Source organism: Cynocephalus volans, chromosome 8 (genome assembly GCF_027409185.1).
Source record: "Cynocephalus volans isolate mCynVol1 chromosome 8, mCynVol1.pri, whole genome shotgun sequence".
NCBI lineage: Eukaryota > Metazoa > Chordata > Mammalia > Dermoptera > Cynocephalidae > Cynocephalus > Cynocephalus volans.
This window is the reverse complement of record NC_084467.1, coordinates 78210205-78222244: the sequence shown is the minus strand read 5'-3', so window position 1 is coordinate 78222244 and position 12040 is coordinate 78210205. Positions and strand designations below refer to the sequence as shown.

The window sequence follows — 12040 nt, the reverse complement described above, 5'->3', positions numbered from 1 at the left end:
TCAGTTAATTGTACTACATCTGAGGGAAATATAAAGTTCATGTCTTCCAACCTCATCATTTTTCTGATGACGAGCCTGGCCCCAGGGGAGTTAAGAGACTTTCCACAGGTCACCCAGAAAATTGGTTAGAAGGAGTGCTAAGTCTAGTTTCTGACTCCTGGCCAATTCCTTGCCCCACTCCATTCTGAGGTTGTCAGACTACTTCTTCTAGAGAAGTGAATTGAACCATCCCTTCTAATAGCTTCCTTCTATTATATTCCTCCACATTTCCCTGGCAGGATACTATAGAGAAAAAGAAGGAAGGCGTATTGTTGTAGAATGAAGAGGCATCTGTCAATTATTGCTAGGCTGGCTTAAGCAGCTTCCGTAGTGACTAATGGAAAGCATTTTGAGAGGAACTTCTTCTGTTTCTGGAGGACAAAATCTCTACCTGGAACCAAAGAAAAAGGTTGAACTTGACTACAGTCTAGTGCCCAGGAAAGGAGTTAGGATGAAAAATAAGGAAAGGAGGAGGACGGCCACCAGAATAGAGTCAAATGGTCTTTGTAGCTCCTTCCAAAAATCTAAGGCCAGAACTTGAGTTGAGGGGGAATAGTAGAGCATGATAGTATCTTGACATATTTAGCTCTTTATATTTACAGTAAAATATTCTCGAAAAGACCAAAAATATTTATTCTTGTAGAAAGACTTTGGAATAATGAATCCAAGTAAAAGAAAATTTTTTTATTATATTACTGTTTCTAAAAACATGAGACATAATATTAAAGATGACTTTTGATTGCAAAGTTCTGCTGACCTTATCTAAAATACAGACAAATACATAGTTTATTGGATCCAGTATGATAATTTTGTTATCAAGCTGACATGCACAGATGATGATGATACTACTAATAAAAACTAATACATATTGAGCATTTGCTTCTTATACCAGGCATAATCTAAAGTCCTTTTGTTGGATAATCAATTTAATCCTCAGAATTTGGAGAAATGTAGACGCTGCACAGAGAAGTTAATAATTTACCCAAGACATGCATCTAGCAAGCAGTAAAACTGTAGAGCTGTGCTCAGAGTACTTCACAGCCATTCCAAATGGGGGAGGCATCCTAGGAAAACATCCCAGAAGAGGAGATGCAAAGTAGAAGATAAAGTACAACTTGATGTTATCTTGGTTCAGAAAGGGTAGACAAGATTCCAGGCAGAAAAAAGTAATGTGCAAGTATATTAAAACAACAAAACAACATAGGTTACATGCTTATAGAGCTGCATACAAATTTGATTGACTATAATCTGGGTAGGTTGTGAAAAGCATCTCCTGAAGAGGAGGCTGGAGAGCTAGAAAAGTTACAGATAGTTTTCAGGTCCGTAAAAGAGCTTGGAATATATTGTGGCCAGAGAAAGAAAGAACCTAATGCAGAATCTTAAGCAAGATGCAAAATTCACAAGGTCCAATTTGGCATTTTATAAAACAAAAATTTCCTTAGCAAGAAATTAGATATTTTCTTGCTGACATGTCTTGGCTCCTTGTTTCCTCAGGCAAGTGAGGTCCAGAAGACCTTCCTGCAGTCACAGGCAGCAATAAAGGAATCCATTCTGCAGGCAGACAAAGCCCTCACCGCTGAGAAGGCCTTAGCAGGTACATGGGCAGAACTCAGATCCCATTAGGGTGGGTAGGTTCCTTCAATACCCTCTGAGAGGTCTGACAGGAAGACCTTTCCCAAACAACAAGCTTCCTCTTCTTCTGTGGAAGTATTCAGCAGGACACTATGATGAATCTGAAAATAACAAGGGGACTGTGATTGTACATTAGTTGTATAGGCAGGGCCTTTTCCATTACCTTCTGAAATGTGCTTTTGATGGTGTGAACACTGTCTGAAATCAGAGACTTCACAACCACCCTTAATTTAGTTTTTCTGATCTTAAGACAGCACAGCAAAGGCATGACTGTTGTTTTCTTCTCTCTCTAAAACCTTCATGGGGCAGCAGATCAGGCTAAGAAGGAGACAGCTGAGAAGGAACAAGAGCTGCTACGTCAGAAGCTACAGGAGCAGCAACAGCATATGGAGACTCAAGAAAGAATCTTTAAGGAAAATATAGTCCAACTGAAGAGTATGGAGTGGGAAATAAAAAATCTTCTGAGAGATTGGGAAAGAGTGCTGGAGCACAAACTGAAGGTAATTGTGGCCTGGGCCTTGGTCAGTGCCTGGCAGATAATATTCAGGTACTTCAGAAAAGGATTGCCCCAAATTTTAAGCAAATTCATGACCTCTTAGGAAAACACATAATTAGTTTGATTAATTAAATCCTTAAATCCTTCTGGATTCTGATGAAGCCTGTAAATCCACAATACTCCAGAACCTTTTGTCATGTTAGAATTTGGAGTATACAAATAATAACCCCTAAGATGCTGAGCTGCTACTTATGGTGATTATAGGATGGTCTCAGTATACTCCAACTGAATACTGATTTATTCAATAGTCCTTTGAATTATTTGTACAACTATCAAAGAGACCTGAGATAATTTCATCTAGTGCTGCGAGTATCAGACTTGGCCTGATATGAACTACAGGATACAAGAAGCTCTAAAACTTGCTTCATGTGATCCTATATCTTTGTGAGTTACTCTGTAAGCACAGAAAAAAATTCTTTCTTTGACTCAACCTGGAGCTTGATAGCCAGTGTTCTATAGAGGGTCAGCAGTTTCCATTGTTACGTATGTGAGACCACGCTACCATAAGTAGAACTGATTACTGGGTTCAAACCTACATTCCCTCCCAAGAGGCATTTTACAAGCTAAAACATATTAAGTGGACAGATCTCAGGCCTGATCTAGCCCCAACTTCTCCCCACCCCCAGTGAGATGGTGCTGAGGGAATTGTAGGAAGTTTTCAACCAAGGATATTCCCACTATTTAAGTCCAAAAATATGAAAATATTGGGCAAACTTATCAAAGAGGACTCTAAGGTTATAAAAGTAGACACAAATGTATAGTTGATGAAGTTGTTAAATACAAACCCTTGATTCTCAATAATTAAGGATTCTCAAAGTGGCCTTCTTTTTTATAGCTCCAAGAAGAACTGCTTAATGAAGTTTTTCAAAAGATATGTGAGGAGTTGCATGCAGAGATCCATCAACTAAAAAAAGAGATTGAAACAACTAAAAGACATAGGTGGTTATTGACTTCAAAAATCATTGATGTGGCTGGCAATGTGTTGATTGCGGAGTTACCTGGTGCTGCTAAGCTATTTGGTGTTGGGTTGAAAGTAATCAGCTCATTAATAGAATAGACTATTTCCTGTTATGAATATTATAAAAATGAGGATTCTTTTGTTTTCATAGAGTATAATTTTTGAAATATGTGTGTCATACTATTTTTATTCAGCTAAAGTTCAAAAATAAAAAAATGTTTACTAAAAATATTAGTACAATTTATTAACATTTTGGTTAATTTATTTTTCAATAGTATATACATATGTATTAAAAGTCTATTCAGGATGAGAGGATATGGAAAGATTTTACCACAGAATTTAGTTGCTTTTATTTTAATTGACACAAAATAATTGTACATGTTTATGACATACATAGTGATATTTCCGTACATTTATGCAATGTGTAATGATCAAATCAAAGTAATTTTCATAACCGTCACCTCAAATATTTAGCATTTTTTTGCGTTGGGACATTCAAAATCCTCTCATCAAGTTATTTGAAAATATACAAGAAATTATTGTTAATTATAGTCATGTAAAAATGCTATAGAACACTAGATCCTATTTTTCCTATCTAGATGTAAATTTGTACCACCCCCTACCACCCCTTCCTCTCTACCCTTCCCATTGTCTAGTACTCTGCTCTACTTCTATGAGCTCAACTTTTTAGCTCCCACATATGGGTAAGAATATATGATATTTACCTTTCTGTGCCTGATTTATTTCACTTACCCTATTGTATTCCAGACTCATCCATTTTGCTTTGAATAACAGAATTTTATTTCTAATGACTAAATAGTATTCCATTGTGTATATATACACATTTACTTTATCCATTCATCTGTTGGTAAACAATAGTTTGATTCCATATCTTGGCTATTGGGAATAGTGCTACAATAAACATGGGGTGCAGATATCTTTTTGGTATACTCATTTCCTTTCATTTGGATAAATGGCCAGTAGTAGGATTGCTGGATCATATGGTGGTACTACTTTTAGTTTTTAGTGGAACCTTCATAACATTTTCCATAATGGCTATACTAATTCACTTTTCCATCAACAGTGTATGAGAGTTACCTTTTTAAAAAATTTTTTTTGTATCTTTGCCAGGATTTGTTTCTTTTTGTCTTTTTGATAAGGCACTCAAACTGGCATGAGATGACATTTCATTGTGGTTTTGATTTGCATTTCCCTAATAATTAGTAATGTCAATTATTTTTTATATGTTTTTTTGGCCATTTATTTTTTTTGCTTCTTTTGAGAATTTTCTACTCAGATCATTTGCCCAATTTTTTTTTCTAAAGAAAACAGAATTTACTGCTTACGGTTTCTGAGGCTGGGAAGTCCACAGTCCATGGAACACATCTGGTGAGGGACATGGTGGTGGCGACAGTGATCCATTGGTGTAGTGAATGGAATAATGGTGGTCATGGGTGTGGTTTTGAGGCATTTGCTCAATTTTTAATCAGATTGTTTGTTTTTGCTGTTGAGTTGTTTGAGTTATTTGTATATTAAGAATACTAATCCTTTGTCAGATGAATAGTTTGGAAATATTTTCACCCATTCTGAAGATTGCCTTTTCACTCTGTTGATTGTTTTCTGTGCTGTGCAGAAGCTTTTTAACTTTACATAATACCATTTGTTTATTTGTACTTTTGTTGGCTGTGCTTTGGAAGTCTTATCTATAAAATCTTTGCCCAGACTAAGATCTTCTAGCATTTCCCCTATGATTTTTTCCTAACAGTTTTATCATTTGGGGTCTTAAATTTAAGTCTTAATTCACTTTCAGTTGATTTTTATATATGGTGTGAGATAGCAGTTTCATTCTTCTACGTGAAACTTTTCTGCATTTTCTCTTTCTGAGAAAATGTTTTCTCAGTACCATTTATTGAAAAGGCTACCCTTGCCCAATGTATGTTCTTGGCACCTTTTTCAGAAAGCAATTGACTGTAAATTTGTTGATTTATTTTTGGATTCCCTATTTCATTCTATTGGTCAATGTGTCTGTTTTATATCAGTACCATATTGTTTTGGCTACTATAGCTTTGTAGTATATTTTGAAGTCAGGTTGTGTGATACCTCCAGCTTTGTTTTTTTTGTTTTTTGTTTTTTTGTTTTTTGCTTAGAATTGCTCTGGCTAGTTGGGGTCTTTTGGGGTTCCATATAAACTTTACAATTTTTTTTCTGCTTCTTTGAAAATTGTCATTGGAATTTTGATAAATATTTCATTGACTCTGTAGATTGTTTTGGGTAATATGTCATTTTGACAGCATTAATTGTTCTAATCCATGAACATGGGATATCTTCCTATTTTTGTGTGTGTCTTCTTTAATTTCTTTCATCAGTGTTTTGTAGTTTTCACTATAGAGATCTTTCATCCCCTTAGTTGAATTTATTTCTAAGTATTTTATAAATTTATTCCTAGGTATTAATGTTATATAAATTCCTAGGTATTTTTCATAACTGTTTTAAAGGGGTTGCTTTTTTGATGTTTTTCTCAGCCAGTTCATTATTGGTATTTAAAAATGCTACTAAATATGTTGATTTTGTACTCTGTAACTTTACTAAGTTTGTTTATCAGATCTAAGATTTTTCTTTTTGTGTGTGTGTGTGTGGATTCCTTGGGTTTTTCTGTAAATGAGATCATGTCACCTTCAAATGGAGACAATCTGACTTTCTCTTCCCCAAATTGATGCCCTTTTTTTCTTTTTCTACCCTAATTGTTCTGACTCTGGCTTCTAGTACTGTGTTGAATAATAATAAAGAAACTGGGCATCCTTTTCTTCTTCTAGTTCTTAATGTAAAAGCTTCCAACTTTTCCTAATTTAGTATGATGTTGGCTGTGAATTTGTCATACATGGCTTTCTTTGTGTTAAGGTATATTCTTTCTATACCTAATTTGTTGAGTATTTTTATCATAAACAGATGTTAAATTTTTCAAATGATTTTTCTGCATTTATTGAGATGATCGTAAGTTATTTGTCCCTCATTTTGTTGATGCAATATATCACATTAATTGATTTGAGTATGTTGGATGATCCTTGTATCCCTGGAATAAATCCGATTTGATCATGATGTATAATCTTTTTGATGTTCTGTGGAATTCTGTTTTCTAGTATTTTAGAGAGGACTTTTGCCTCTTTGTACATTAGGGATATTGTACTGTAGTTTCCTTCTTTTTTGTGTGTCTTTGTCTGATTTTGGTATCAGGGTAATACTGGCATCTTAGAATGGGTTTTAAAGAATTCCCTCCTCTAATATTTTTTGAATCATTTGTGAAGAATTGGTGTTAGTTCTTCTTTAACAGGTTGCTAAAATTCACAGTGAAGCTATGCATTCCGGGGCTTTTTTGTTTTTTCTTTTTCTTTTCTTTTTTTTTATTACTCAACATTTTTTTGATTATACATATTCATGGGGTACAAAGCTGACTTTCAGCACCTATGACCAAGATGTAATGATCATATCAATGCTATCGACATACTGCTTACCACAAATTGCAATTATTCCCCATGTCCCCCACCCAATTAATTTCTGACCTCCCTCTCCCTCTGTCCCTCTAACCCCAGCAACAGTAGTTGTGCTCTCTCCCTCTGCAAGTCCAATGTACCACTGTGGTCTTCCTTTCCTTCCTTCTTTCTCTTTCAGCTCTCACTTATGAGCGAATATATGTGGTATTTTTCCCTCTGTGCCCAGCTTGTTTAACTTAGCATAATTCTCTCCAAGCTCATCCATGTTGCTACAAATGGCAGAATTTCATTCTTTTTTATGGCTGAGTAGTATTCTATAGTGTATATATACCACATTTTCATTATCCAGTTATCCATCAGTGGACGTTTAGGTTGGTTCAATATCTTAGTTATTGTAAATACAGCTGTGATGAATAGGGGAGTATCCCTTTGATACGATGATTTCCATTCCTTTGAGTATATACCTAGAAGTAGGATTGCTGCATCATATGATAGATCTATCTGTGGTTATTTGAGAAACCTCCATACTGTTTTTCTTTATGGAAGATCTTTTATTACTGATTTAAACTCTTTGCTCAGTATTGGTTTTTATTTCTTGATTTCTATTTCTTCTTGCTTTAATCTTAATAGGTTATATGTGTTCAGCAACTTACTGATCCTCCTCTAAGTTTTATAATTTTGTGGTGTATAGTTGCTCATGATAGTCTCTAATGATGCTCTGTATTTCTGACATATCAGTTGTAATGTCTCTTTTTAGTTTCTAATTTTATTTATTTGGGTCTTATCTCTTGTTCTTAGTCTAACTAATTGTTTGTTGATTTTATCTTATCAAAAATCAATTTTTTGTTTTATTGTTCTTGTAATATATTTAAGTCTCTATTTTGTTAAGTTCTGCTTTATCTTTATTATTTCTTTCTCTGCACTAATTTTGGGTTTGTTTTTGCGTTTTTAGTTACTTGAGGTAAAACATTATGTTGTTTATTTGAAATCTTTCCAATTTTCAGTGCAGGCATTCATTACTATATAAACCTTCCTCTTAGTAGTGCTGTTTCTGTATTTCATAGGTTTGGTATGTTGTATTTCTATTTTCATTTGTTTCAATAAATTTTTGGATTTCCTCATTAATTTTTTCAATGACCTATTCATCACTCAGGAGCATGTTGTTTAATTTCCATGTATTTGTACAGTTTCACAGTTCCTCTTGTTATTGTTTTTTAAATTTTTATTCTGTTGTGGTCTGAAAAGACACTCGATAATTCAATTTAAAAAAAAATTTTTGTGACTTGCTTTGTGGCCTAACATATGATTTATCATGGAGAATGTTTCAGGAGCTGATGAGAAGAACACATATTCTGCTTTAGTTTCCATTTTATACTGCCATCCCAAGTCTTTGTGCCTCAGAGGATCTTCACCACCTCTTTGCTGTATTCCAGTGTTCTCCCCCAGACACTCTATTTAACATGTGGTTATGTACTCGTTGTTCGATTCTTTTTTAAAGAGGAGGCAAGTACTGAGTGCCTCTAGTCAGCCTTCTTGATGACATCTCTCTAGCCTCTTTGTAAAATAAAAGTGTTTTAAATAAAATTGTTAGAACCATGGATTTATAGTCAACATATTCTAGTCAAATCATTAAATTATTTTTGTTCCATTCTCATACCATGGGTACATTCTAAGAGCACAATGTAGTGAACACTTTAAAATTAGTACAGCCATTATAGAAAACCGTATGGGGATTTCTCAAACAGCTAGAGATAGAACTATTATCTGAACTAGCAATTCCACTACTGGGTATATACCCAAAGGAATGGAAATCATCATGTCAAAGGAATACCTGCACTCCTATGTTCATTGCAGCTGTATTTACAATAGCTAAGATATGGAACCAACCTAAGTGTCCATCAGTTGATAACTGGATAAGGAAACTACACACGTGTGTGTGCGCGCACACACACACACACACACATAAATTAATCTGCCTAAAAAAAATGAAATTCTGCCATTCACAGCAACATGGATGAGCTTCGAGAAAATTATGTTAAGTGAAATAAGCCAGGCACAGAAAGAGAAATACCACATGTCCTCACTCATAAGTGGGAGTTAAGAAGGAAGGAAGGAAGGAAGGAAGGAGGGAAGGAAGGAAGAAGAGAGAGAGAGAGAGAAAAAGAAAGAAAGAAAGAAAGAAAGAAAGAAAGAAAGAAAGAAAGAAAGAAAGAAAGAAAGAAAGAAAGAAAGAAAGAAAGAAAGAAAGAAAGAAAGAAAGATCACAATAATTCATTGAACTTTCAGAGGGAGAAAACAGAATTATGATTACTAGAGGTGGGAAAGAGGAAGCAAGAGGGGAATTAGGGAGAAATTGGGTAATGGACACAAAGAATAATTATGTTTTGTAATGATGAACATGCTAATAATATTGATTTGATCATTACATATTGCACACAAATACTGATAGTCAACTGTACCCCATAAATACCTATGAAATACCATAATCATGAAAAATAAAATAAAAGTGGAAAAAATGTTGGAATCAGACCAAAACAGTGGAGTAGAAGCAAAATGGCTTCATTCTCCTTCACAGAAAACTAGAGACAGCTATCCAGTGGTAACACTATCAATGGGAATATCCCAGAACTCAAAACTGAGGCTGTGATAATCCTTGGGACCACAGAGAAGTGAAAGAACATAAGCAGATGATAAGAGAAGCAGACCTTTCCAACTACAGTGCTCCCTTGCCCTCAAGCTGTCAGGCATTACACAGGAAAGTTCCCCAGATTCACAGTTTTTACAATGGATAAACTGAATTAAGGTTGACATCCAGCTTTTCCACCATTGTGGGTTCCTTTTCTAGAAAATTGTTTCTACATTAAGCCATGTGGAGCTGATGAGTACCTGTAGGAAGAACATTCCTGAGGGCAGCTATTGACAGAGTGGAGGTGGGGCTAGCAAAGGCCAGCCATCAAAGGAGATGCCATATCAGAGATGCTGTTCAGCAGTACCACTCCGAAGGAGGTGCTCCACAGGTTCCTGGACACAACCCCCTAGCCAGCCCTCCCACACAGCTAGTCCCCTTTAGGACCAACCCCCCAATCTGGGAAGAACAGTGCTTTGATCTCTGTGGTTAGAGATGTGGCAAACCTGGCCTTAGGATGCCTCTAGTGCCAAAAAGGAGGCAACAGTTTCCTGCTAAGGGAAGTCAATAATCAATCTTTATAGTAACTTCAGACAGACTTAAGCTAGAAAAACCACACTAAGCCAGACAGTGGAGTCCAGATTAAACAAATAATCCTTCAATGTATAGACAAACATACATCCATAAGAAAGAAGAGCAAACAGGGAACCATAACCTCACCAAATGGACCAAACAAGAAGCTAGAGACTGGACCTAATAAGATGATAGTGTGTGAACCCTCAGATCAAGAATTCAAGATAGTACTTTGAAGAGACTCAGGGAGCTCCAAAATAACACAAAAAGTCAATTAAGAAATTTATCAGAGAAATTTTACAAAGGGATTGAAGTAATAAAAATGTTGGAATGATCCTCTATTGGAATTTTATCCTTATACAATGTTTGTGCATCGATATGGATTTGGTCAGGAAAACAGAGCAACCACCATGCATTACAGAATGAATGTATTTTATGTGAAAAGTGTGTGAATATAGGTCTAACATAAATGATGTAGGGGAGCTGGGTGTGACTATGTCTAAAGTGGAGACTTGGTGGGATAAACAGAGTCACTAAGCACTTCAGCCTAAAGCACTAGTGCATGTAGAAAAGTAGGAATCTGTGGGGAAGTTAAAAAACCTGTGCCCATCTGACTGCCAGTGTTGACTGGAAAGGTCTGCTGAACAGTTGCATCTGAGCACTACTTTGAACGAAGCTACAACTTTTCAAGAATAACAGCACTGGCCCTGCTTTTGACTTCCAAATAGCCTTTGAAGCTTGCAGGCAGACTATATAAAGTCTATTACAACTATTACAACTCAATAATAAAAAATCAACCCAGTGAAAGCATGGACAAAGGATCTGAACAGAAATTTTGCCAAAGGAAAATATACACGTGGTCATCACGTACATGAAAATGCTCAACATTAGGGAAAAGTAAACCAAAAATACAGTGCAATACCACATTTGACTCTTGAGATGTTTTCCAGTTTAAACCTCCAGAACAAGGTTGAGGTAATTTTTTTTACATCAACCCATTTATAAGTTACTGAACTGTTCTTTAGAAGGGTCAGAGCAATCTGATTCTCTAAAGGGATGCCCCTGAAATAAGAATTGTCAGGAATCTGGTGCTGCACCCCAGGGAGTGTCGGTGGTCATCGTCTGTGATGTAAGAAGACTAAGTCTTATATCGTGAAAGGATGGAGGAATGGAGGAGGACACCTTAAGCTGAACCTGCATGGAGAAGGGGCACAGTGGACCTGTCAGGGACTCTCAGAAAGTGACAGGAGAGAAACTTTTAACTTTTGCAAATGAATAAATATTTAATACTAGCTGCCCAGTTTCCAGACCTTACTGGAGGCTCTTTCTTCTTCTAAATACCCATTCCACTAGTTAAAATCCTCTATAATTTCAAGTTTTTTTTATGTTTCATGTTCTAAAAACACTACCACTGAACACAGGATGTACCTTTTCTCTAGTGATATAACCTTCATTCTGGCTTGCTGGCAAAGTGACATATTTATTACAGCTAACTACCAAGCAAGAGCCATTGCCTTACATTTTATGTAGATCTGAATTTCTAGTCCTCTATCCCATGTTTTTTGATGCCCAATAACATCCTGGGTGTTTTTAGGTTAGGTTGTTTTATGTCACAGTACCTACTTTCTCTAATTCTAGAATTCCCCAAGCCTGTGAATTTTGTCCCTAAAAGACCATCGTCCCTTTGTACACAAATTTTTCTCAGCTGAAGATTTGCTTTCAACAGCTTTTTAAATGGAAACTGCTTCAAGTTTGTGCTTCTCCGGAAGGGCTGGTACATCATCAGATTGTTTTTCACCAAGCTTTGTCTACGGAGCAGGATGCTAAACCGAGCCTCTTCCTGTTTGAGAATTTCCACTAGATCTCAAAGTTGAGTACTGGTGCCAAGTAAATACAGTTTCTAAGACAATGTGCTATGCCCTTATTTTGGAATTAATAGAACACAGACACAAAAATTCATTTTAATTAAATTAAGCCTTTGTTTTGTTTTGTTTTTTACTTATTTTTTTATTTTTATTTTTTTAATTGAGGCATAACTGATTATACCTATTTTGGGGGTACAGTGTTGATTATCAGTATTTGTGAACAATATGTGATGATCAAATAAATATTATTAGCATGCTCATTATTATGAATTGTAATTATTAAATTAAGCCTTATTAACTTCT

At 35.6% G+C, this 12040-nt stretch overlaps 1 protein-coding gene across 1 annotated transcript in view; it reads left to right on the top strand.

Moving 5' to 3' along the window:
• LOC134384200 (guanylate-binding protein 4-like) overlaps positions 1 to 3284 on the top strand; it is a 36761-nt gene extending 33477 nt beyond the window's left edge. Inside the window, 5 exon segments of the mRNA XM_063105790.1 lie at positions 279 to 369; positions 372 to 488; positions 1532 to 1633; positions 1981 to 2171; positions 3063 to 3284. Of these exon segments, the coding sequence (XP_062961860.1) occupies positions 279 to 369; positions 372 to 488; positions 1532 to 1633; positions 1981 to 2171; positions 3063 to 3284 (723 nt within the window).
• The last annotated feature ends 8756 nt before the right edge of the window (positions 3285 to 12040 follow it).